This window comes from Heliangelus exortis, chromosome 1, assembly GCF_036169615.1.
Source record: "Heliangelus exortis chromosome 1, bHelExo1.hap1, whole genome shotgun sequence".
Taxonomy (NCBI): Eukaryota; Metazoa; Chordata; class Aves; order Apodiformes; family Trochilidae; genus Heliangelus; species Heliangelus exortis.
This window is the reverse complement of record NC_092422.1, coordinates 146547937-146571120: the sequence shown is the minus strand read 5'-3', so window position 1 is coordinate 146571120 and position 23184 is coordinate 146547937. Positions and strand designations below refer to the sequence as shown.

The following is a 23184-nucleotide window of genomic DNA, read 5'->3' as shown; positions in this document are numbered from 1 at the left end:
GATGTTTTCACCTTCTGTAAAATGGGTCCTGAATGCAAAATGTTTTTAAACAGTCAGAATTATCCATAATTAGAGTCAGTAAGTCTGCAAGGATGAACCAAGTGATCTGGTGTGCTGGGAAAGATGACCTGGTGCAGCTGCTGCGGGTGCTGTGGCTATACTGTTGCCTGAGTTAGGGAAGCATGGAAAGACCCTGAGGTCAAATCTGTGGAGTTTCTAAACAAAAATCCCAGAGTGCATTCTGGTTTACATGGGGTGTTATGTTGTTTCAGTGTTTCCAGTCTTATTTTGCTTCCTCCTTTTCTTTTAAATAGCAAAGCCAGCCCAAGTCTGCTAGTGAGAAGTCTCAGCGCAGTAAAAAAGCCAAGGAGTTGAAGCCGAAGGTCAAGAAGCTTAAATATCACCAGTATATTCCCCCACACCTAAAGCAGGACAAGGGAGCTCCTCCCATGGATTCATCCTATGCCAAAATTCTCCAGCAGCAGCAGCTCTTTCTCCAGCTTCAGATCCTCAACCAGCAGCAGCAGCAGCACTACAACTATCAGACCATCCTGCCAGCTCCACCAAAGTATGGGTCCTAAATGGCAGCTCTCTCTTAGCAAGCCCTTGCTTCCCCAGTTCTGTTACCAGAGTCGCTGTGATCTGGGCGTGAGGTGTGGTGTGGGGTGTAACACACTCAAATCTCGTTCACTTACAGTGGAACAGTGTCGGATGAGTCAGACAAAAGCAGCTGAAGTGAAGTGTTTGGCTGGATCAGGGGCACGGATGTAACCAAAGGCACTTTGGTGTGCTTTAATGTCTAGGGTGGCACTAGTGACACAGATATTTCTGAACGTGTATAATTGTTGACACTGAGGGCCTCTGGTGCCTTTCTGCCTTGGCTTTGATGCCTGTGTTTTTTCTTTCCCTGCAGGCCTCCAGGAGAGCAGCAGAGTGGTGCCGGTGCCCCTGCTGTACGCAACCTCTCCGCCACAGTCAGCAGCCCATCTTCAGTGTCCTCTGGTTCCGGTGGCCTGATGCGACAAAACAGTAATGCTGCGGTGGGCAAGCCTGGCCCTCTCCCTGCCAACTTAGATGAGATGAAGGTAAATATCCTGTGGAACTGCACAGCCCATTTTTTTGCCATTTTCAGTGGAGAGGGCAGTAACTGAGCAACTGATGTTGCTACCCCAGAGCAGCTCTCTGACAGCCAGGAGCTAGCGATAGCAGCTGGCATTGCTGCCCTGCAGTCTGTACCTGGGGTGCAGGTTTGTTGGCCTGCAGGAGGCTCAGTTTAGTCCTTTGCCCCGTGGCTCTGGTAGCAGTTAAGTGTTGAAGTGTATGTTTTCTTACATTCTTGCCTTCTTTTTTTCCCCCATATCAGGTAGCAGAGCTGAAGCAAGAACTGAAGTTGAGAGCTTTGCCTGTGTCTGGCACAAAGACAGGGCTGATAGAGCGTCTCAGAGCTTACGAAGAGCAGAACGGTGCAGGCGGCCAAACGACCCCCACTCCCAAGCCCGGCACAGCTGCCAGGCTGAGCACAGGTCCAGCCCTGGTCACCACCAGCATCGCACCAGCAGAAGTGGTTGTGGCCACAGTCACCAGTGGAGGTGTGATGAAGTTCGGCAGCACGGGCTCGACTCCTCCTGTTTCTCCAACTCCTTCTGAGCGCTCACAGATAAGCACGGGGGATGAGAACTCGGCCACCGGAGACAGCTTTGGAGAGATGGTGACTTCACCCCTGACCCAGCTCACCTTGCAGGCGTCTCCGGTGCAGTTCCTGGTGAAGGAAGAAAGCTCCAAGTCCGCCTCCTGCAGCGTAAATGCGGCACCCAGGTTGGAGCGGTGCGGCACCGGTAACAGCAGGGATGCAGAAGTGAGAGACAAAGACCAGATGCTGCAGGAGAAGGACAAGCAGATCGAAGAGCTGACCCGCATGCTGAAGCAGAAGCAGCAGCTGGTTGAGATGCTGAGACTACAGCTAGAGCAGGAGAAGCGCTCTCAGCAGTCACTACCGGCCCCGGCGGCAGCAGGGGAAGGAGCAGCCCTTGCCTCTAACCCAGGAGCATTTGGCACCCAGGTCAAGAGTGAAAACGGTTTCCCGAGTTGCCAGTCTGCAAAGCAATCCAGTGGCCAAACAGACCAATTCAGCCCCGCGCCAACCGCTAGCCAAATGGACGCTTCGAATCCAAACCCGGTGCCAAAGAAAGCCGTGATGGTGAAGCAGGAGGTGCCGGCCACCGAAGCGGAGCCGCCGTGCCAGTCCCACAGCCCGCGGCTTTTCCTCGGCCAGCAAGGGAGCGCCCTGAGCGACCTCATCAAGGGCACCCCTCCCCCCACCCTCATCACCGACTCCACAGGGACCCACATCGTCCTCACCGTGACCAAGCAGAGCCCCGAGAGGCAGGGCCTCTCGACCCCTGGGAAGGCAGGGAGTAGCTGCCCAGCCTTGCAGGTAGGCAAGGATTAGATTGCATCCCTGCTGCGGGCTTTTGGGTTCCTCTCTCCCTCTTCCAGGTCCTATTGTTCAGGTTACCCCATGGTGATTGACCGCAGTGGAAATTCAGTGGAGGAACTGCTAAAATGTCTGAGTTGCTTCCTGTGGTGGCTGGTAGTTCATGGATCTGTAAAGCAGAGCAGTGCAAGCAGGTCTTTAGCAAAAAGGCTGGAATTTGACAATGATGAAGTGTGTACAGCAATGCAGCACCGACTGTGTGCATCGTAGGCTGTTCAGCATTCTTCCAAACACATGGTTCTGCCTTTTATCAGGCAGGATCTCGTGCTTGGAGGACAAGGGGTTGCTGCCACATTTCATTACTTTTTGAAAGAACAACTATGCCTGTGGTATTAAAAAAAATAAACCTCTTGTCCTTTATTAGAGAAATTGTAGTTGGAGTGATAGGCCTCCTTGCCTACCAAGAGCTGAAATCAGACTCTGGGACCAGAGTTTTTACTTTTCGACTGCTCTTTGTTTTAATGCATGTCAGTATTTCAGTGCTAACAGAGTATTTTGTCAGAGATGATCTACTATTCCCCTGTTGGTATGAGCTCAGCACTTAACAGAAGTGTTCCGTGTGTTTCTTCCAGGAAGGGATAAATATGCCCAGGTCTTATGGCCTGAGTCAAACCCCAGCATATTCCGTGGCATCAGAGAAGATTTTCATTCTCTGCTGCCACATTTCTTGCAACTTCTGTAGAGCAAGTGGCAGCATCTCCCATCAAGGCAGGCACCGAGCAGGCTGCATTTGCTGTGTAGCAGGTGAGATGCAAGCCAGTTGCCAGTGGGCCCCTTGATACCACAGGGCCTCTCACCTGAACTCCAGCCACTGCTTCAGAAGGGCACAGGTCCTGCATGATGTTTGCCAGCCCGTCATGGATAGCTCATGGATTTAGGGTGGTATTACCTCCTCTTTTAGGACTCTGAATCCCACCCGGTTCTGATTTCCCTGCTTGGTGAAGCAGAATGGTTGGCTTGAATTTCCTAAGGAATAAAGAGTAGGGAAAAACGGACTTCATAAATCCTTTAAGAAACACAAGCCTTGCTCCTTGTTATGCCTGGGGAGTAGCTTCTCAGGTTTATTCTTTTCTTTCCAGAGAGTACAATCGTCGCCCACTAAAACTTCCAGCCAACCGCCGTGTCAGCTACCTGCAAGCACCCCTCAGCAGCCCACGCAGCAGCAGCAGCCAGGAGGACTAAACCAATCAGTCAGAAAGGTAGCTTGCTGCCAGCTCACTTTTCTTCCTTGCTTTTTTTTGCCTTCAGGGTTTGTAGCCACGGTGGGAAGGGGACACACACGTGCACAATCCTGGTCAGAGACCATCATCACAAGTTAGATATCTTGGCAGCTTCTGCCACAGCTTGCAGCTGCATGGAATGCTTGGTTTCCAGCTTGAATTTGGCAGCAGAAGGGGTGCCTGCCATAGCCTCTCCATTCCCCTGCCTGCTGCTGAACTAGCTGTGATGGAGAGCCCATCAGGCACAAAGTTTCAGGAGCACTAAGGGTCCATGAGGTCTTCCCCCACTTGGAAGTGTTTGTGGAGGCTTTACAACAGGGAGCTCTGGGCTGAGCTGTCCCCTGACAGTTTACTGGTTCTGTCCTTTGGTCCCACATCTGGGCAGGATAGCAGCTGGTGTTTTAAACAAGCATTGTCTGTAAAGTAAAAATTATGAGAGGCTGTAGTGGGCAGCCCTGCTTCATGGTGGCATTTCTGATTCTTGAAGGAGTGCTGCTGAACTGAAAAGGTGGCTACTGCATGGGGAGTGGGTGGTGTGGGCACTATGCCTGCTGCTGTAGGTATTGTATGAGCTCTGAGAGGGGCAGAAGGATGTGACCTTTTACTCTCTGGTACTGATGGACATGCTGTGGTTTCCATTCCTGTGCCATGAGCACACCTGTTGATCATCTCTTGTGAAGTGCAGTGCAGGTTTAGGAAAGGGAGCACCTCTGGCTTTACTCCTCCACATGGCAGCTGTGAAGAGGCTCCGCTGTGCATCTTCCTTCTATCCCACTTATCTAACATGTAGTTAAGAAACAGAAAGATTACTAGGAGTTTTCAGAAACTGGAGAATCACTTCTGAGTCAGATGCTGGAAAGGACAGGAAGACAGGAATAATTTCTACTGTTGTCAGAAAGGGATATCCATTGGAAGGGGTCCATACTGTGGCCTGCTTTGACATCTTTGAGGAAATGCAGAAGGCAAATGAAGGCATCTTTTCCCTCAGACTCCCTTAGCTCATGTGCTGTGGAGACATCTGTAGTGACTTCACTAATCCTTTCACCTCCTTGTAGGGTCAGAAGCAGGTCTGCAGGTGGTCACAGACCAGCTCCCCCACCCCATATAGTATTTCTCAGCACCTCCAAACCTGCAGCCCTTCTTCCCCAACAGTTTCCCCAAATGGTTCCTGAAAATTGGTTCTCCTGGCAAAGCCATCCCACCCAGTGTGTCAAAAAAGGTGCTCTCCCAGGACATCCCAGTGCCCTGTGCCACAATGCCAGCTTCCAGTCCCTCTCAGGAGGTGAGCAGACCCCAGAGCAGCTCTGTTGGCCAGGACCTGGGGTCACTCCTCTGCCTGCAGCTCACAGAACAGATGAAGAGTTTTCCAGGGAAACAGTATCAACACCTACAAGTGTTGGCACTGGCATTAAGCTGCTGCCAGGGGATCACTGCTCCAGGGGAGCGAGCTTCAGCATGGAGCACCCATAATTGCTATAGAGGCAAAGACCTGATCCATGTTTTACATTTTCTTATGAGCAGTTGTGTGCTGATTCATTTGGTAAAGCTGAGTCATGAGCACCACTTCCTGCAACCCATGGGGTTTCCTTTGGAGTTCTGGTGCTACTGACTGCGCTTGTGCTCTCCACCCACCATCATGCTGTGAAACTTGCTGCTAGCAAAGCTTGATTGTGTCCCCAGAGTAGGCACTGAAGTAGGAGAGGGGTAGAAGATCCTGGATATATTGTGCAGAGTGGGCTGAACATAGCAAGGGAAGTGCTGTTTCTCCCCTAAGTGCTAAGAGAAATCCCCCGCTTGCACAGCTGAGGCTCTCCCCATCCAGCAGCAGCCTGGTGGTGGTTTGTGGTGTGGTTGCTTTAGCATTAAATACATCAGCTGACATTTCCAGCTGTGAGTTGGAATGGAAATCTGCCTTCCTCCCCTGCAGCCAGGGCGTAGTGCACAGAGTACACAGAAGGAGCCAGGCTGCTAGGAGCAGAGCAGTGCCAGCCTCTGTGCAGCTCTCAATAAGAGAGGATCTGGTGGTCTCTGAAAGCAGCTGTGAGACTGGAATTGATGTGGACTCTCCTCTGATCACTCCTCCTGCCTGTATTCTAAACAGCCTTCATCACAGCCCGGCTCTCCTGCTGTCCCTTCCCCATCCCAGATGGAGCTGGAGCAGAAACAGCACACGTCGCTTTTTGGGACTCCTCCACCTTCTCTCCCTGTTTCCTCAGTTGCAATGAAAGAGCCACCAGGCTATGAGGAGGCCATGAAGCAACAGCCAAAGGCCCAGGTGAGAGCAATTCTTCTCCCTGGTTTCCTTGGAGAGGAGGTGAAAAATTGTCATTGTAAATCATAGAATCATAGAATGGTTTGGGTTGGAAGGAGCCTTAAAGACCATCCAGTTCCAGCCCCCCTGCATGGGCAGGGACATCTCCCACTAGACCAGGTTGCTCCAAGCCCCATCCAACCTGGCCTTGAACACTTCCAGGAAGGGGGCAGCCACAACTTCCCTGGCCAACCTGTGCCAGTGCCTCACCACCCTCATAGTGAAGAATCCTCAAGTCTAATCTAAATCTACCCTCTAACAGTTTAAAGCCATCACCCCTTGTCCTATCACTCCATGCCCTTGCAAGAAGTACCACCCCAAATCTGCTTACATTCCTTATCTGGGCTAATAATTGAGAGTAGAGACAACAGTGTCCCTTTCTAACTACACCTTCCTAGCTGAGTTCCTGCTGGAGGATTTAGGGCAGACCTTAAACCTTAGGTAGAGGTAGCAAGCCACTCTCTACCTGGTGCTAGTACAGCAGCTGCTGACTGTACCTGCCCATCCAGAATCTGCCTGGGGTTATGGAGAATTCTGGTGCCGTGCTTCCATGTGCTCCTTCTTGCTAGATAACATCTCTGGAGGTAAATAGGAAGCTAATCCTGTGCTCACTCTTCCCAGGAGAATGGCTGTGCCAGCCAGCAGATGGATGACCTGTTTGACATTCTGATCGAAAGCGGAGGTAAGGAGGCACTACCAGCATTTCCCATAGTCTTTGTTTTGAGCTCAGGAATTATAGAACACTGAGCAGAAAATCTGTCATCTCTCAGGTCTTTGCTTCTTTGTCTCTGCCAGTGCCTTTAGCACAGGCAATTGTCATTAAGGCACAAAGGAGAGATCAGTCAGGCATTAGTATGATAAAAAGCTTCTTGGTGGCTCTACTGCATCAGATCTGGACACACCTCTTCTGCAGTAACGGGCAGAGCTTGAATTCCCCAGAGGTGGGCTGAAAACTCCCCACAGCAAGCCAAGTGTAGGCACAGTGTCAACTACTCCCAGTTGGTGGTCAGTGGTGGCTCAGTCTGGGGGTTCCCTATTGCCCTGGTGGGTGGGAGGGATCTTTCTGATGTTAGGCCAAGCTTTTTCCTCACCCCGACCTCCTCATATGTTCCCTGCACAGAGATTTCTGCTGATTTTAAGGATGAGTCGTCCCCCACTGGGAAAGAACCACCCGTGGCCCCAGCCTGCTCCTCACCACCCAGCAGCCACCATTCCCCCGAGCTGGCGGTGCCGGTGTCCTTGGGGCAGCCGGTGCCCGTGGGTCGGCTGGAGGACTTCCTGGAGAGCAGCACCGGCCTCCCGCTGCTGACCGCAGGCCATGACGGGCCAGAGCCCCTGTCCCTGATTGACGATCTCCACAGTGAGATGCTGAGCAGCTCGGCCATCCTGGACCACCCGCCTTCACCTATGGACACCTCGGAATTGCACTTTGCTCACGAGCCGTCTGGGGGCATAGCCCTGGATCTGGCTGAGGCTAACTTGGACAGCATGGACTGGCTGGAGCTGCCGGGGGGGCCCGTTATGAGCCTGGCTCCTCTTAGCACTGCAGCTCCCAGCCTCTTTTCCACAGACTTCCTTGATGGACACGACCTGCAGCTGCACTGGGATTCTTGCTTGTAACTCTGTGAGCAGAGACTATAGGGAACGGGAGTGGGAGGGCAGGGGCTTGCAGGGGGGAAGAGGCCGGTCAACCAAAAAAGAAAGAAGAAAACCAGAAACTAGCTCCTAGGATTTGTACTCATCCCCCAGCAGTGTCCTTCCTGCACGACGCCAAGCAGTGGTGGCCAGGGCAGGCCCACTGCTCCAATCACCACTGCCTGGGCAGGGAGAATGGCTGCTGGGGGGGGGGGGTAAAAGAGGCTGCAGGAGCTCTGGAGCTGGTGGCCTCCTGTCCCCTCAGCGCAGCTCGGGTGAGAGCAGAGCCAGCAGCAGCGATGATGGCAGCGCAGGGGGTGCGGTGCCGCCGGGCACAAGTTGCCTCACGCTAGGACGTGGTATGACTGGGCCTGAGATGTTTCCAGGAGCAGTAATCCCATGCCTTGATGGGACTCTGAAATAAAAGGGGGTCATGCTCCTCTGGCACAGGCAATTTAGAGGTTGCAGAAGGGGATTCTACCTCTGGAGCAGGAGGCAAAGGTGGGAGTGCTGCCCTCTGCCCCACCCGCCCTCTGTCAGGGCAGGGTCTGATCTGCTGCCGGGCTGCGAGGAGCTGGGCAGAACAGGCACCTTTTCTGAGTGTAGCCAAAGGGAACAGGGGTTCCCCACCAACCTGGTAATGGCTAAGCTGGTTTCCCAAATATCTCTGAGCTTGGCAGAGGCCCAGCTGCTTGCCTCACTCACTTTGGGCTGCAAAACAGGTTTTTAAGGTGCTAAAAATCCAGGTCTTTCTATGTTAAATCTGTCCTTTGCTGTGCCCTAGACCTCTGGCTGTGCCTGGAGTCTAGCCCTCAGGCTCCCTCCTGTTCCCCCCCAGCTTCCACAGCCCATGTGACATCCCCAGGTGAGCAGGGCCATCCGTCGGTCTCTGGTGGGGGTTAGAGACAAGACAGCATCCGTGTGTCCTGGGGCGTGCGTGAGGGGCACAGATAGCAAGGAGAAACATATCATTAGGGGCCATGTGCAATCTGTCTCCTGCCTTCAGCTGTGCTGCTGCCTCCCTGTAGCAGGTGCCCTGTGAGCAGAGACTGGTGGAAAGAAGCAGCTGGGGATGTCAGACCCAACAAGCGGCGCCGCAAACGGGGTTGCGTGGCACAATGGGGTTCCTAGCGCAGTAGGGTGAGTGTGAAGGCCCCTTTTGGGAGAGAGGTGGGACCCTTGGAAACGTCATGGGCAGCTGACCTCTGTTCTTCCTTCCCTCCTGGGCCCAAGGGGTAAGAGGTAAAAGCAAGGGGCTGCTTTCTGTCAGCTGTCATCCTGTGTCAGGCAGCTGCTGCCTTGCAGAGCCCCAGTCTGGTGTCTCGGGGTAGCTGCTGAGTGACAAATGGGCAGATGAGGACCCCAAGCCTGCAGAGCCATGCAATGCTTTTTGTTGTGCAGGGTTTTATGTTGAAAACCCAGGCCAGTGGTTCTCTCTCTGTCATAAATTCCTCTGTCTGTTAGTGGTAACTCACTGCCATTATTTAGCAGGTGAGACATAGCCCAGCAATGCCCCATGGCACCACCTCACCACATGGCTCCGCTTCTCAGGCCAAGAACTGGGTCTGGGCTGCTGGGGAGGTAGGGGCAGCAGTTCACAAGGGCAGAGCTTTGAAATCCAGGCAGTGGCTTTTGAAATCCTACAGACTAAAGTGCTGCCCCTTCTCAAGGCAATGGAAAGCCAAACTGCCCTCCTGCTCATACCTCCTCGATGCTGACCCATTTTTCCTCTGCGCTGGGCTGCCTACTGCAGAGGGGTAGATGTGGGTGGGCACATGCTGCTTCCCTGCCCCTTTGGTACTTCTGCTCAGTGGTGGGGCAGGTGAAGGCCAGACCTGCACAACTGTTCTCTATCAGCCACTAAACTGGCATCCAGGTGTTGGGGGAGGTCATGCCTGTTCTGCAGCTGGGAGAAACTCCTGCTTTCCTGAGCCCTATTTGCTTGTTAACTGCATGAGGAGCCACTTTCTTAATCATTTGTAGGGGAGCCTGCTGGCAGCTTCCTTTCTTTCTGCCCTGTCTCTCCCCTCTCCTCCCAGCTCCCCAACCCCCACAGTTTAAAGCAAGTTTTTTTATCTTTATCTAAAGCAAGAGCCTTTTATCTGCCTCCCTCAGAGTCCAGCTTGAAGACGATCCCCTTTCCCCACTCCCCTGCCTGCTTTCTGTTGCCCAAGCTACTGTGTCATGTCCTAAAAATCTGAATAACTGGGACTGGTGTACATCTGCCCTCTTCTTCCCCCCCCCCCCCCCAGCCACACCCCCTGCCCTCCTGCGCTTCCCTCCTGGTGCAGCCTTGCTCCACTTTGGTGGTTGTGTTGTGTGGATGGGGAGGATCATCAGCAATCACCTTACAGAACTTCCACCACCCCCTCAGTGCAACTGCCCAGCCGTGGGGCCAGGTGGGCACAAGAGGCGAGTGGTTTCTGAGGAGGGAAGTTTCTGAGGGGGGGGGGTGGGAGGATCTTTCAAAAAAAAAAAGTAAGGCTGCCCCTTTGTCACACTCAGGCAAAAAAATGACCTTATTTTAGCCCAGAGTGTGCAGCAGTGCCTGCCAAAACCAGCTGTGTCATTGCTTTTGTACAAATAATTACAAGGCTGCAACCAGTAAATAAAGAATAAAATTATTGCAGTGCAGTCACCTTCCAGAGGAAGGTGGGAGCATTCCAGCTGCAGTCCTGGCCTGACTCAGCCATTGTTCCTCTCACTGGTCAGGGCACCCCACTCTTTGGTGGCAGATAGAGATGCCAATGCCTGTTACTGCTTTAGCCCTTCCCAGGGTTGATGGTGAAAAGGCTGAGCTCACAGCCCCCTTTCACCTTCACCCACCCACATCTGTGATCCTTCCTTGGAATTTAATTCCATTAGGTTTGCTCAACATACTTGAAATTTGCCCTCAAGGAGCCCAGACGATACAGAACCATGAGCCTCACCCTCCTGAGGAACCCAACTAACCTGCCAGAGCCCCTCTGCACAAGGGGCTTCTGCCAGGAGAGCAAGTGATAATAACCCTGTGCCCAGGGCAGTGGGGAAGATGGTGCCTCATCCCAGGAAATACTCAATAGTCTGTTCCCCAAGCAGTGCCCACAGCAGGCTAGTCCAGTTCTCTGCTTTCTTACTATTATTTGTTTGAATAATAGTTCAATAGTTCTTTGTCAGAAGAGGTATTCCCCTGGACATACATTTTTTGCACCTATTGGGAAGAAAAAAAAAAAAAAAAAGTCTGATGTTCTGCCTCTACCTTGAATGTAATCCTGAATCTTTCTGCTGTAACCACTACCTGTTTGTAATGTGTATTTGACTAGCACGCACTCTCCCTTCCACTATGCAGCCAACAGCAAAGGGGTCATCAGCACCATCGGCGACGGGATGGTGTTGGGGCATTGGATCCAGAGCAAGTATTCAACTGGAAAAGGATAAAAGTGACAAGTTAACGGGAGAGAATGGATCTTTAAATTGAATTATTTTTTCAGTTACAAATATTTGAAAAAAAAAAAAATCCATTTTATTAAAAAAATTCCAAACAGCCGTGTGCTCAAGACCTTCTCTGCTCTGCTGGTGGGAGGGTTTGGGGCACCTCTGCCTTTTCCAGCTAAGGATGGGTGATCCCTCTGGGTCTTTCTCAAACCTGAAGAAAAAAAAAAAAAAAAAAAAAAAAAAGAAAGAAAAAAGAAGTTTGAGTGGCAGTGCCTCATTTCTTGATTGCAGGGAGACTCCCTCTATGTATGGAAATTACCTACCCTGCAACCAGACATAGGTCTTATGGTGGGAGAAGCACAGGCAGCTTCTGCAGTCTTTCCCAGCCCAGGATGCTGGTCTGGACCCCCCCAGCTGCTACAGCGGTGAGGTGACACTGTAACCTTCCTCAGCCAGACACCAAGCTGGAATTACTGAGGGCTGAAAACACCCATTTTCCCATAAGAAAATACACTGTGACTTTCCCACGAGTCTGGGTTTTAAAGCACTTCTCCTGCAGCCTGTTCCCTGTTTCTGCCCTGCTTTACCAAAAATACTTCACCTGCGTTTTCTGCAGCAGTTTGTTACCGTGCAAACCACACTGATGTTCACTCCCCCCTCCCTAGCCCTGTTTGCTGCTCACCCCCTCTTTTGAAGGGTCCCCACATCCCTCTGGTTTGACTATTTCCTCCTTGCCAGAGAAGCAGAGCTGTGCTGCAGGGTGGGCTGGCAGCAGAGAGGCAAGGCAGGGCTGACACCAGTGCCAGCACAGCTGCTCCTGCCCCTGGGTCTGCCCCGAGGCAAGGCCAGTGAGGAGCCCCCACGGTACCGGCACAGGTTGAGCAGAGACCTCAGCTTGATACCAGCAGGACCCAATGCAATGGTGTCATAATTATCAAACAGCAGAATTAAGAATAAGATCTGGTCCTGTCAAAAAGAAAACCAACAAAACAACAAAGCCGAAGCCCAGCACTCTCCCAAGATGCGTTTTTATTTACAAACCCACTGAATAAAGGAAAGTAAGAATCTAGTGTCATTTCATGAGTAGTTTGTGCTCACAGACAAACGCTTTCAGTAGAAAGTCACAGACTCCATACCCAGAGCCACCACCATAAAGCAGCAATTCTCCACTCCCGACCTACATCCCCCACTGCCACCCAAGGGCAATGAGGACAAGTTAGTCTCCCTGAGCCAGCTCCAACCCAAACCCCGTCCTGAGCTACAACAGTGCCAAAATATACACTTGGAGTTAATTTACAGCTTTTTGGTTAACAGTAAAAATAATCCAGAGACTAAAATGACAGCATGAAACACTTGGTTTAGGGGAGAGGTGTTTTTTTGTCTGCTCCCAGAGGAGACAAGGTCCATCCCCTAAGGCTGTTACAGTGGTTGGTGCAGTTGGGCACCTCTTGTCAACACCCCACACCCCAGGGCCAGGGAGTTGGGCTGAGGCTGATCCCAGTTCCCCGTCTCAGTCCCAGCTTCAGGGCATAGGATCTTGTCCCAGTCCTTCAGGTTTTGCCATCCCTTTCCCCAACAGCCCTTGGGTGGCACAGGGGGTATCCCTTGCTCCCCGAGTCTCTCACCAGCACCCACAGTGCCACCTGACCACGGACCGGACCGGCTCTCCTGGATCAAAGCCACCCCGCAGGGGCTGCCTCTGCCCCAAGGCACAGCAGCAGATGTGCTCACACACCCACACAGCTGCTGTTCCCCACAACCCTGGGACCTGTGCAGGGGCCTGTGGGCCAGGCTGCTCCCCCAGGCACTGGGGGGGGTTGAGGCAGGGCTGAGGCAAGAAGAAAATGGAGGTGGCGGAGGTGGGGGAGGTTGGGAGGGGGGCACTTGTTTTTTGTGGCCAGAACACATTTGTCCCTTTGCAGCATCACCCTTGACCATCACTTCCCTCGAGTATGCAGTGCTGCTGCCATCTGTCCCAGGTGGCCTGGCAGCATCCCCCGAGGGGGATTTTGTCACAGATACAAGTGGGTGGGGTGGGGGAGGGCAGGGGGTGAGACACGATGGGGGTGGGGGACAGGAGTGTGCGCCATCTAGAAGGTTCCCCAGGATGGGGTGGGGTGGGGGTCACCCATCTATGTCCCAACTGAAGAGATGGTGCTTCACGAGCATGTCCTGCACCCCTTCCTTGAGTGGCTTCTTCTCCTTCTCCTGCAGGATGACACAGAGACTCGGGTTAGTGCACCACACCTAGAGGAGCACCCAAGCACACCCAGGTCTCCAGCACCCAAACAGAGCAGCCTTCTGCACTTCCCATCTCCGTGCAGCTGACAGAGGGAGAGGCCCTGCGGTTTGGAGAGCAGCGAGGCAGGGAGGGGCCTGACATTTCCCTCTGCCCCAGCTGAGCAGGGGCAGGCAGCACCCTCTGCCACACAGCTCCCATGCACAGGGAGGGAAAGCAGCTCCATTCACAGCCTCTGGTGCCCACTCAAAAGAAGGCAGAGGATGGGCTGGAGCACAAAGCTGGGAGAGGTAAGCAAAGCCCCCGCTGCTGAGGGAAGGAATGAGAGATGCCACACACTCACCTCCCTCTTTATTGGCAGCTCCCAGTCCTGAGAGAGGCTGAAGGCAAATTTGCAGAGGACTCTGCAGTGGAAGAGAGCGATGGTCACACTCATACAAACACCCCCTGATCACACTTCCACCCCATCCTGCTGTCCCCCAGTTATACAACTGCACCAGCTCCTGTTTGCCGCTAAGCTTACAAGGATGAAACCTTTGTTTGTTGGTGTTTCGACACCACTCATCCCTGAACCCCTTTTCCCTTGGGCTTCACATCCTGCCAGATCCAGACTGGAAAAAGAAGCTTGAAAATTGACTCAAGTGCAGCCCCTACAGAGCCCGGCAGGGCAGCGCAGGAAGGTACCGGCAGCTCCAGCCCGGCGGGACCACAGGCAGCTGAGGACTGCAAGCAGCTGGCAACGGGGCGGGGGCTGCAGGGTCCTCTCCAAAAAGCGAGCTCCTGCCAGCAGCACCTCAGAGTTTCGACACCCTTCGTCTTCTCCCTGGTGCCAGAGAAGTGTCCCGAACCCCCCCGTGCACAAGTGAGCTTGCTTGCTGGACCCAGGCATAGTCTCGACCACCTCCCTAGAACAGGGGATGTGGAGCTCAGACCTCCAAGTAACAAGCCAAGTAACAAGCAGTCCTACAGGCACAGGAGAAGCTCCTGAGTGGGGATCTCCAACTCCTGCTGCAGTGGGAGAGCTGGGCTCCTCCACAGGAAGCTGTCTGGGAGAAATATGGCATAAGCCTCCTGCTCCCCAAAATCCTGGGCCCAGCTGTGAACCAGTGCCTCCCGGTCCTTTGGCTGTGCTGAACTAGCACAACCCCACCCCTGCTGCAAGAATGCAGCCAGGGGACACAGCAGCACTAAGGTGAGGAGACTCCCTCCATTCAGCATCACCAGGAGAGCTGAGCACCCCAAGATGTGAACACACAGGCCTCCTCCTGGCTACAGATGCTCCCACTGGGACCAGAGGCAACCAGGTGGCAGGGACAATATTCAGCTTCTGCAGGACAGCAGCAGCAGGGCTGGAGTGGTGCTGGAGTGTGAGTTGCTCTCCAGTTTCCCAAGACTGGATGTGGCTCTGCAGAGCCCAGGTGGGCCAGGAGCAGGCAGTGTGGATGTGTGCCCCGGGTCTCCAAATGATGGGCTTAGTGAGTTCAGCCCCTGACACCACTCCCTTGCTTAAACAAGGACAAGTGACAATTGGATTCTCTCACATCCCCTGTGCCCTGCTCAGTCTCACGGTGGCTGATAGAGGACCTAGAGAGCAGAGGGGTGGAAAAAGCAGTCTCTCTCTGTCAGAGAAGGTGCAGAGCATGGCAGGAGGTTGCTGGCAGGCAGAGGCTGCCTGCTCATCACAACAGCTCCCCAGGAGCCAAGCACTGCTCTTGATCAGGCAGGCGCAGTCCATTGCACTGAACTGTCTAGACAGCTGCTGCTGCCTCAGCACACAGATGCAAATTTTTGTAGGGAGGGTGTCTGGGCAGCCCACACTGCTATTCACTGGAGAGGGCCCAAAGCCAGCCACAGTGAGGGCCACCTCCTGCAGAGGAAGAAGATGAAATCCACTCTAGACCCTGGCAAGGCCCATGGGGACAGACTCACCTCAGCTCACATTTGATCTGCACCCAACCAGGGCTGCGCAGGAACGACCAGGGATGGAACCATTTCTCCACGGTCTGCAGGCTTGAGCACAGCACCTCCAGCCACAAATGCAGCACCTGCTCACTGCAGTGATGGGGTAGAAACATTATTATTTGGCTGAAGCCAGGGGAAGAAGCCCCATCCTTTTGGGATAGTCTATTTTCAGCCCAAGCTTCCATCCCAGTCAAGCCCTTGGGCCCACAGTCCAGTCCCCAGTGGGTACAGGATAGCCCAGGAAGCTTGTGTGAGCCACTCCATGCAATGAGATCTGCTTCTTCCAGCCAACAGCCACGCCAGCATGATGAGCAAGAAAGAAACAGGTCCCATTCAGTGGCTGCAGTGAGAGGGCAAAAATCCTGTGGCGTAAGGTAGACAAACAACTACTGCACTTGAGCCCACTGTGCCTCCTCCAAAGCTCCTCACACCCACAGTGCTGAGGGTATCAGGGCTGGGTGACTCACTTGAGCCCAACGCAGATGAGGGAACGAAGTTTCACATCCATCTGTGCATGTGCAGCATCGTGTGTCATGTTCACAGCCTGAACTGCCTGCAGGGTGGGAAGATGTGGTTACCACCTTCTCAGCTTAGCTTCAGGCTTGGGCTGAGCAGCCCTTTCAGCCATAGAGCCAAATGCTACCATCCCAAGGCTCCTCACCCTCACCCAGTGCCACCTGCTGCCATCAGAGGGGCCAAGCCTTCCTCATGGCTTCACCTTCTGCTGTTCCCCAGGTACCTGGTCCTTCTCATCAGGGAAGGTCTGGGAGGCTCTTGAGCATCTCCCCAGAGAAAGGTACCACCCTCCAGCAGCCTCCATAGGAAACTTCATGCATAAACTGGGATCTGGCTGGGGGCAGCACTCACCCGGTAAAGCAGCTCCTCTGGAGTGAGGACTTTGCCGTCTTCATCAAGCCTGCAAAGATGACAGCAGAGACCTGGCTAGCTCCAGAAACATCCCATGCACATGCAGGCCTTTCCCCCCTCCATACCCCAACAACTCTCTTGCTACTGCTGAGCCCACAGGTGACCCTGCAGCCAAAAGAGAACAAAAGACACACCCAGAAGCAAATACGGGAGAGCTCAGGGAAGTGGAGAAGAGCCACTGACAGCCCCAAGTCGGCACATGCACGGTAGCCTACAGACACCACACCCACAGGAGGATGGGGATGGCCATGACCCTTTCCCAGATGGAGAGCAGCAGTTTGGTAAGCATGCAGGAGGAGCAGGGCACAGACCCAGCCAGCTGGTCTCAATAAAGTGGCTTTACCTGTAAGTCTTGCAGAGCACAAGGCGAGAATACACGGAGTCAAAGTCCCGCTCCACTTCCCGGCTTGCAGCCTGATCAGGCAGAGGGACAATCAGTGCACTCTGTCCTACAGCCCCCTCATCCCAGCCCTCTGGCAACACACCCCAAAGAAGGGCACTGAGACATCTCACCTCTTCAATGAAGAGCCAGGGATGGCAGGCTCCCCCCAGCAGAGATGGCTTCTTCAATCCATGTTCAAATATGGACTTCAGGGCTGGACACAGCGTCCCTCGCACCAAGTCTGTCACCCCCTCTGTGACTGAGTCATCTCCAGCAATGGAGTACTGAGAAACATGAAGAAACCCCCCCAGCATATCAGTGAAAGGGCAGAGAATGGGGACAGTCCTCTCATCTACATCCAAGTTAGATATCACCCAAACACTCTGTTTGCATAAAGGCTATTCCAAAATGAGGATGAGTGGGATCCAATCCATTTCCACAGCTGGGAGGAGATCTGTTCAATGGCACAGAGTACCTTTATACACAAAGAGGAGATCTGCAGCTAAGGACCTAGCCCTGAGAAGGGGGTGAGGACACAAGTGAGATGTTATGAGTGACATCTCTCTAGGGGCTTCTTTTGGAGGTCAGCCTTTGAGCCATTCCTCACACTCCAGATACTGAGGGGGAGAACAGGGACTTCTCCACTTCCCTTGCAAATTGCCTAGGCCAACAGCTGATGATGCTCACCTTCTATCTGCTACCCCCAGCCTTGGGGACATAGGCAGGTGTCTGCTCTAAAGTGACAGCATCTCAGCACTGCTGATTTCAAGAGGAACCGAGGCAGAGTGCTCCCTTGGGCACAGCTGCTCAGGGAGAATCCACTGTGGTGACTGCTAAGCATGAGCAGAATCCACAGGCACAGCCTCAAAGGAGGAAGAGAGCACAGGCAGCAGAGAGCAAGCAAAAACACTGCCTGGAAGATCCTGCTGACTACCTGCCTGCTGCCTTCTCAGCTTTCCTGAAGCTCATTTCTGTGGTCCTGGCAAGCTCAGGCATCACACTGAGATACCTGCTTGCAGCCCTTTGTGGCCCTCATTCTCCACTTGGTCAGCATGAGGAAACTGAGCAAACAGGCTTAGGAAGATCAGCTGCTTGATCACATCACTAAGTGCTCAATAGCCAGAGAGAACAAACAGACTCAAGGAAGGAAAGATGTGGCTCTTTTCAAGCATGTTTTTTCAGCTAGGATGTGACTTGATGTGACTGTTTTTTTCTTTAATGGTTTCTCTGTTGCTGCTGTGCTTCATTTTTTTTAATTACCTCTTTGCTCCGCTCATCCAAGATCTCCACAAATTTTGCAGGGAACCAGCCTATAAAGAATGGATAAAGAAGTGAGCCTGACACTGAGAAACCCCTAACACAGACAAGCCCAGTTGAAACTGAGAATAATATAAAGTTCATAGGGTCCAACCCCACAGAAGGAATTGAGCAGCCTCAAAAATCACAAGAATTAAGGCAACTGCAAGAGGAAGCCAATTACAGCACCCTGCCCACAAGCAGCAGAGATGAACATGCACCCAACCATCCTACACCAAGAGGATGGAATCTAAACTTGTTATCTGCAAGAGGTAATCAGGAAGATGGAACACTCCTCTCACACCCTGACTTAACGTTTCCCTTGTCCCCCCAGCAGATGTTCTGGGTGACTGGCAGAGCCTTTGCTGCCAACGTGCCAGAGCAGTTCCTCCACATCAGGCCTCACCTCTCAGTCCATTCAGCTCTCCCACCCAACAGTGTTCATCCTTCTGGGAAATGATCTGAAAAACAGGGAGTGGAAAACACCGGTTGAAGAGAAGGTAGTGCCACAGAGAGAGCTACAGCTGCCTGGCCGTGTGTGTGCACAATGAGAAACTTTTTTCTTCTTAACTGTTTTGCCTATGTTCTCCTCTCACATGGCTCAGGACCTTCTAGGGCAGAAAGTGACTGCAAACATGTTACCCCTGCTTCCCCAATTTCAGGTGAGATGCCCACAGCTAGAACAGAAACGGATGCTTTTGTAGTCTTACCACAGCTTAGTGCACAGTGTTGAACTATGACCCAGGTTGGTCCAAATCAATCTTTCTCAGCTGTATGGCAACCACCCAGGAAAGGGACATGGTGATTGCACTAAGAATGACCTACAGCATCACAAGAACACACTGCCCCATCCCCAAGCAGCTGCACAGCAACACCAGACTCCTTCCCTTCCCCTTAACTGGGCTCTGAGATGACCTTCTCCCTCCTCCTTTCCACAGAAGAAGCAGTGCAGGGTCTCAAACCAGTTGGATCAGAACGGTCCTGCCCTGGTTCCTGTCCCACAGGCTGACGCACCGTAATGATGTCGTTCTTGCGGAAACCCAACTCGTCATCGTCGTGGCGCTCAAAGTCCAGCAGTGCCTTGGCGCGACGCCGTCGGGTGCGGGAACAAGCCACGTAGTTCTCGTGGTCCTGCTGGTGGCTCTCCATGCTGTAGTCTGGAGTCAGGTCCTAGCACACACGTGGGTGAAGAGCAGAGGAATGAAAAGCAACAGATGACTCCCAGCCAGTCTGTCGAAGCCTGCATGCCCCTGTTCCCAAACTTCTTCCTGCCCTTAGCAGGCAAACAAGCTCCTGGTGCAGCCCTCCCCCACCAGGGATGGGTTGAGCAGCCCTGATCCTCCACCCATTACACCTAGCAAATTAATTCTTGAGCCCACGCTCAAAACGGGAGCATTTGAACAGCCCTGTCCTGTGGTGGACATGCAGCACTCATGCCTGGAGCACGCAGCAGTGCAGGTCCAGCTGTTCCTACTCACAATGCTGCAGTTCTTTGGATCCACACACTGGAAGTGCCGTGCCACCTGGAGAATGGCCTCACGCAGGTCAGCCACCAACTCTGTCTGCTTGATGTTCTTGGCTTTCAGTGCCTCCAGATCATCGTCCCCTGGAGAGGCCCACACAGCAAGAGGGAAGGTAAGGAAAGGAAAATGAGTATAACGTTTTTATTTGCTTGTTAAATTAGAAATCATTGATTCTGTAGAAATTAAAAAAAAACCAACCACAACATACCTTGACATCAGAAGTGCCTACATTAAGGCAGGAAATGCTCTGCCAATCTATTCAGTGATGTAAATAACCAATATCAATTTGAATGGCTCAGATTTTAAGGAGCGGGCATTACAAACCCAAGTATGGAACTGGAAGATGCCATCTTTGATCTGTCTGGACAACTTAGTACACCAAGGTTCTGTGTACAGCTTTAGAGAAGGGTGTAGGCAGTATATAGACAGCTGAGTAGCGTGACACAAACTAGGGAACTTTCAAAGATTCTCTTCAACTGAAACTCTCTTGAAACTGAAACATCTCTTTTTGAACAGAACTACTTCTGATTTTTGCGTACCTCACAGACTGAGAGCTTCTCCTTCACCGAGTCTTAAAAAGGTTTGAAAAACCAAGACAGCAGACTTTCCTGTGTCAGTCTAGAAGTCAGAGCCACAAGAGAAAAGCCACCCCCTATTTGAGACCCCAACTTCCCCAAGAATCAGATTTCAAAGGTTTAGAAATGTTCTGAAGTACAAAGTGAGAATGACTAAAGCACCCTAATTACCCCAGGAATTTTGAAGCCTATCTCCATTCATGCAGAAAGATAGACCCGGTGAAATGGATTATTTAGGCAGTCAGTTTATCTGAATGCCTTAAAAATTGGGTACATGATGTTCAGGAACAATGAACCATTTGTTTCTTTGTCTAAAAAAAATTAATTTTGTTTTCAATTGAAAGTGTATTTTCATACATCTATTTTTGCTCTCTCTGAAGATGTGATAGCTTGATTAACAAAATCAACATTCAAAACAATGTATTTTTCACTGAACTCCTATTTTTATACAAACACAGCTTTTATGCAAGATTCAACTAAATCATTGCCTAGGATATTACTACTCTGTTCATCTTCTAACAGCCTTATAGAAACCAATATGAATAAAATGTGGCCAAAGCTATTCAGCTGATTCAACAGCTTCTGCTTATTGAAAAGTGATCAAGAGTATCTTTTAATCACAAGTGATCCCAAATAAAAAGGCCAAAACTTTAAGAAATATAAAAATAGAAGCAGAAAGTTAGATTTAGAATTATTTTTATAATTGTTTTCTATTTGCTAAGTTAAATTATTAAAGAATCAGACACACAGTGCTTAAGAGAAAAATGAACTTAGCTTCTGGGCTAGAAAACCTGTAAGACATACTTACTCCCTGTCCAAGTAATGACAAGTAACAAAACCTCTTCAATAGTGGCCAGGGGCAGGAAATAAAGAAGTCTCACTATGAATTTAGAAATATAAAGAATGTAAATAAATAGGTGAGCATGCAGATGGCAGGGACTGCCAGAAAAATCAGGATGCTAAACCAGAATGTGACTGAAGAAGAAACTACTCAACCACAGCCACAACACCTCTCTGGGTTGCCCTCATTTACACAGATCACTGATTCTCCCTGGCCAAAATACCATGCTCCTCCCTCTGTACTCAGACCTATTCCACTCAAACACAAACAGGAGACATGGGAAGCAAGTTGCACATCCTGCCAGCTTAGAATACACACAATACAGAGGAAAGCACCTAAGGTTTCCATTTGATTCACCTCACTACATTCAACACACCTGCATGTACATTTCCAAACCAGGAAATCAGTGCAGGATCAGCCACATGTGAGGAAGCTCTAATTTGAGCCCAGGAAGAGTGATAAGCTGCACAGTTGTGCAGAGGAGGACTCAATTTTTTTCCTCCTTGCAACGCCCACCCGATGGGAAAAGGCCAACAAGTACACCATGCTCTCTGCCAAACTACCTTTCACTGTTCCTTCTTTCTATCCCTTCATTACAAATCTGATCCAGCTCCTTGAATCCAGCTTGGGGCTGACCTGATCTAGCATGAGCAAGAGTGTGGCTTTGAGCAGAAGTGGTTGGACTACAGACATCTAGAGGTCCCTTCCCAACAGTGCTCCTGTGATTCTATGACAACTGCCCAAGTGACTACTAAATCTGCATTCACTCTAAGGAAGAAGAATTAGAATAGAATAGAATCAAAGAATCACCAGCATGGTTCAAAAGGCCCCTCAAGATAATCAAGTTAGTTAAGTTCTAGGTAAGTTCTTGCTCCCACTCAGACAAGGGCTGACAATGTGCCACCTCTACACTGTCAGCAGCACTTTACACTTAAGATGCATTTACAGTTCCCAGTATGAGGTGAATTTATCACATCCAAGATCTCCTTCCCCTCACTTGGGCTGAAATTTTCCATTCTGGTAATCTGCTGCAGGGTAACAACTTCTCTATTTTAACCAATGTTTTAATTACTAAGAATAAAACTAGGTAAAAATCATGGCAGTCACTGTATAGAAACCCCAGTAAAATGAGAAAACACTACCAATCATCTCTGTTCTACCACTGATACATTTTTGAAGCTTGAACTTAAAATCTATCCTCAAGCATGGATATAACTCACTATCACCTTCAAAAACTATTCAAATTTGGTCAAGGAGACTGAGACACAAGAAAGGTGTTTCAGTCTGTACTGGCTGCATGATAACATTACATACAAGAGCTTTGAGCTCAGGTTGCACAAGCAACTTTCCTGCATTTCTTCATTTCTGTATCCTTGACTTTGCAGCATCATTGGTCTTCTACCACAACATTTAAGTGTAATGTTGCACGTGCTTGTAGCAAGCCTGTGACAATAAATCAGCTTCCTGGGGAACATCAGAAAAGCTCTTCAGGCCATTTCAACCACAACAGGAACAGTGTTTGAACCCAGTAAATTCAGTAAGATGTCTTCCTCCAGAAAAAAAATTTCTGTGGTGAAATATGGCTATTTCAAGAAAGCTAACTAGTTGCATGAAGGTGATGACAGTGCAGCTTACATTAGAAAGGGCTATTTTGGAGTCAGAGAAGCAAATTACTTTTAAACTTAAGCAAAACCTATTCTGTCTATGGGCTTTCTGGACATGCACTGGCTTAGCTCTTAAGGGAAGAAAATTAAGACTTTGAAGCATTCACAACATCGAACTCTCAGAGTAAGTTTGGGGGAACATCAGTGATGTTAACATTTATAAATTCTGATGGGTGACACACTGGACTATCCTGCCCTGCCACAGATCTTCAGAGATGCTTCTGAGTATCAGGAGCAGACAGTCTCCAGTGGAAGATCAGGAGAGTACAACATGCAGCCTGTGGACTGTATATGGTATGCCAGAAAATATGTTTGATTTATTGGTCAGTGCAAGAAGGATACTACAGCTGGGCTGAGCTGTTAGCCACCAATTAAGGACTGAGCATCTAACATTTTCTCTAACACCATCTGTGCTTTATGAGCTCAGAAAAAAGTAGAAAACTGCACTTCGTCCCCTCATCCTTCAGTTCTGGCTCTATCCTCTTCCTTTGTCCTAGTGTTTCCCTGCTTTGCTCTGTCTCCTCCCTCCTAGGCTGCTCTATCCATCAGGAAAAGCACTGGACTGCCCTTACCAAAAAGCAGAGAGGTGATGCCAGATTTCCTGCGCTGAGTCCTGCGCCGCACAATCTGAGGGAGAGGACAGAGAGAACAAAATGACCACATTAGTACAGGCTTCTGAAATAAAAAAAGTGATCCTCTAC

At 51.0% G+C, this 23184-nt stretch overlaps 2 protein-coding genes across 15 annotated transcripts in view; one reads left to right on the top strand and one right to left on the bottom strand.

The window, feature by feature from the left end:
• Positions 1 to 11185, top strand: part of MRTFA (myocardin related transcription factor A) — a 98723-nt gene extending 87538 nt beyond the window's left edge. For all 11 annotated transcript variants that reach the window (XM_071731742.1, XM_071731735.1, XM_071731709.1 and 8 more), the window contains 7 exons: positions 315 to 568; positions 914 to 1085; positions 1364 to 2434; positions 3574 to 3693; positions 5816 to 5989; positions 6647 to 6707; positions 7146 to 11185. In XM_071731742.1, the coding sequence (XP_071587843.1) occupies positions 315 to 568; positions 914 to 1085; positions 1364 to 2434; positions 3574 to 3693; positions 5816 to 5989; positions 6647 to 6707; positions 7146 to 7645 (2352 nt within the window). In that variant the 3' untranslated portion in view covers positions 7646 to 11185. The remainder of the gene's footprint in view (positions 1 to 314; positions 569 to 913; positions 1086 to 1363; positions 2435 to 3573; positions 3694 to 5815; positions 5990 to 6646; positions 6708 to 7145) is intronic.
• A 901-nt stretch (positions 11186 to 12086) lies between these two features.
• Positions 12087 to 23184, bottom strand: part of SGSM3 (small G protein signaling modulator 3) — a 31094-nt gene continuing 19996 nt past the window's right edge. For all 4 annotated transcript variants that reach the window (XM_071731772.1, XM_071731765.1, XM_071731781.1 and 1 more), the window contains 12 exons: positions 23056 to 23110; positions 19359 to 19486; positions 18895 to 19050; positions 18287 to 18341; positions 17845 to 17894; positions 16716 to 16868; positions 16546 to 16616; positions 16143 to 16191; positions 15743 to 15828; positions 15243 to 15365; positions 13657 to 13717; positions 12087 to 13282 (listed from right to left, as the gene is read on the bottom strand). In XM_071731772.1, coding sequence (XP_071587873.1) covers positions 13199 to 13282; positions 13657 to 13717; positions 15243 to 15365; positions 15743 to 15828; positions 16143 to 16191; positions 16546 to 16616; positions 16716 to 16868; positions 17845 to 17894; positions 18287 to 18341; positions 18895 to 19050; positions 19359 to 19486; positions 23056 to 23110 — 1071 coding nt within the window. In that variant the 3' untranslated portion in view covers positions 12087 to 13198. The remainder of the gene's footprint in view (positions 13283 to 13656; positions 13718 to 15242; positions 15366 to 15742; positions 15829 to 16142; positions 16192 to 16545; positions 16617 to 16715; positions 16869 to 17844; positions 17895 to 18286; positions 18342 to 18894; positions 19051 to 19358; positions 19487 to 23055; positions 23111 to 23184) is intronic.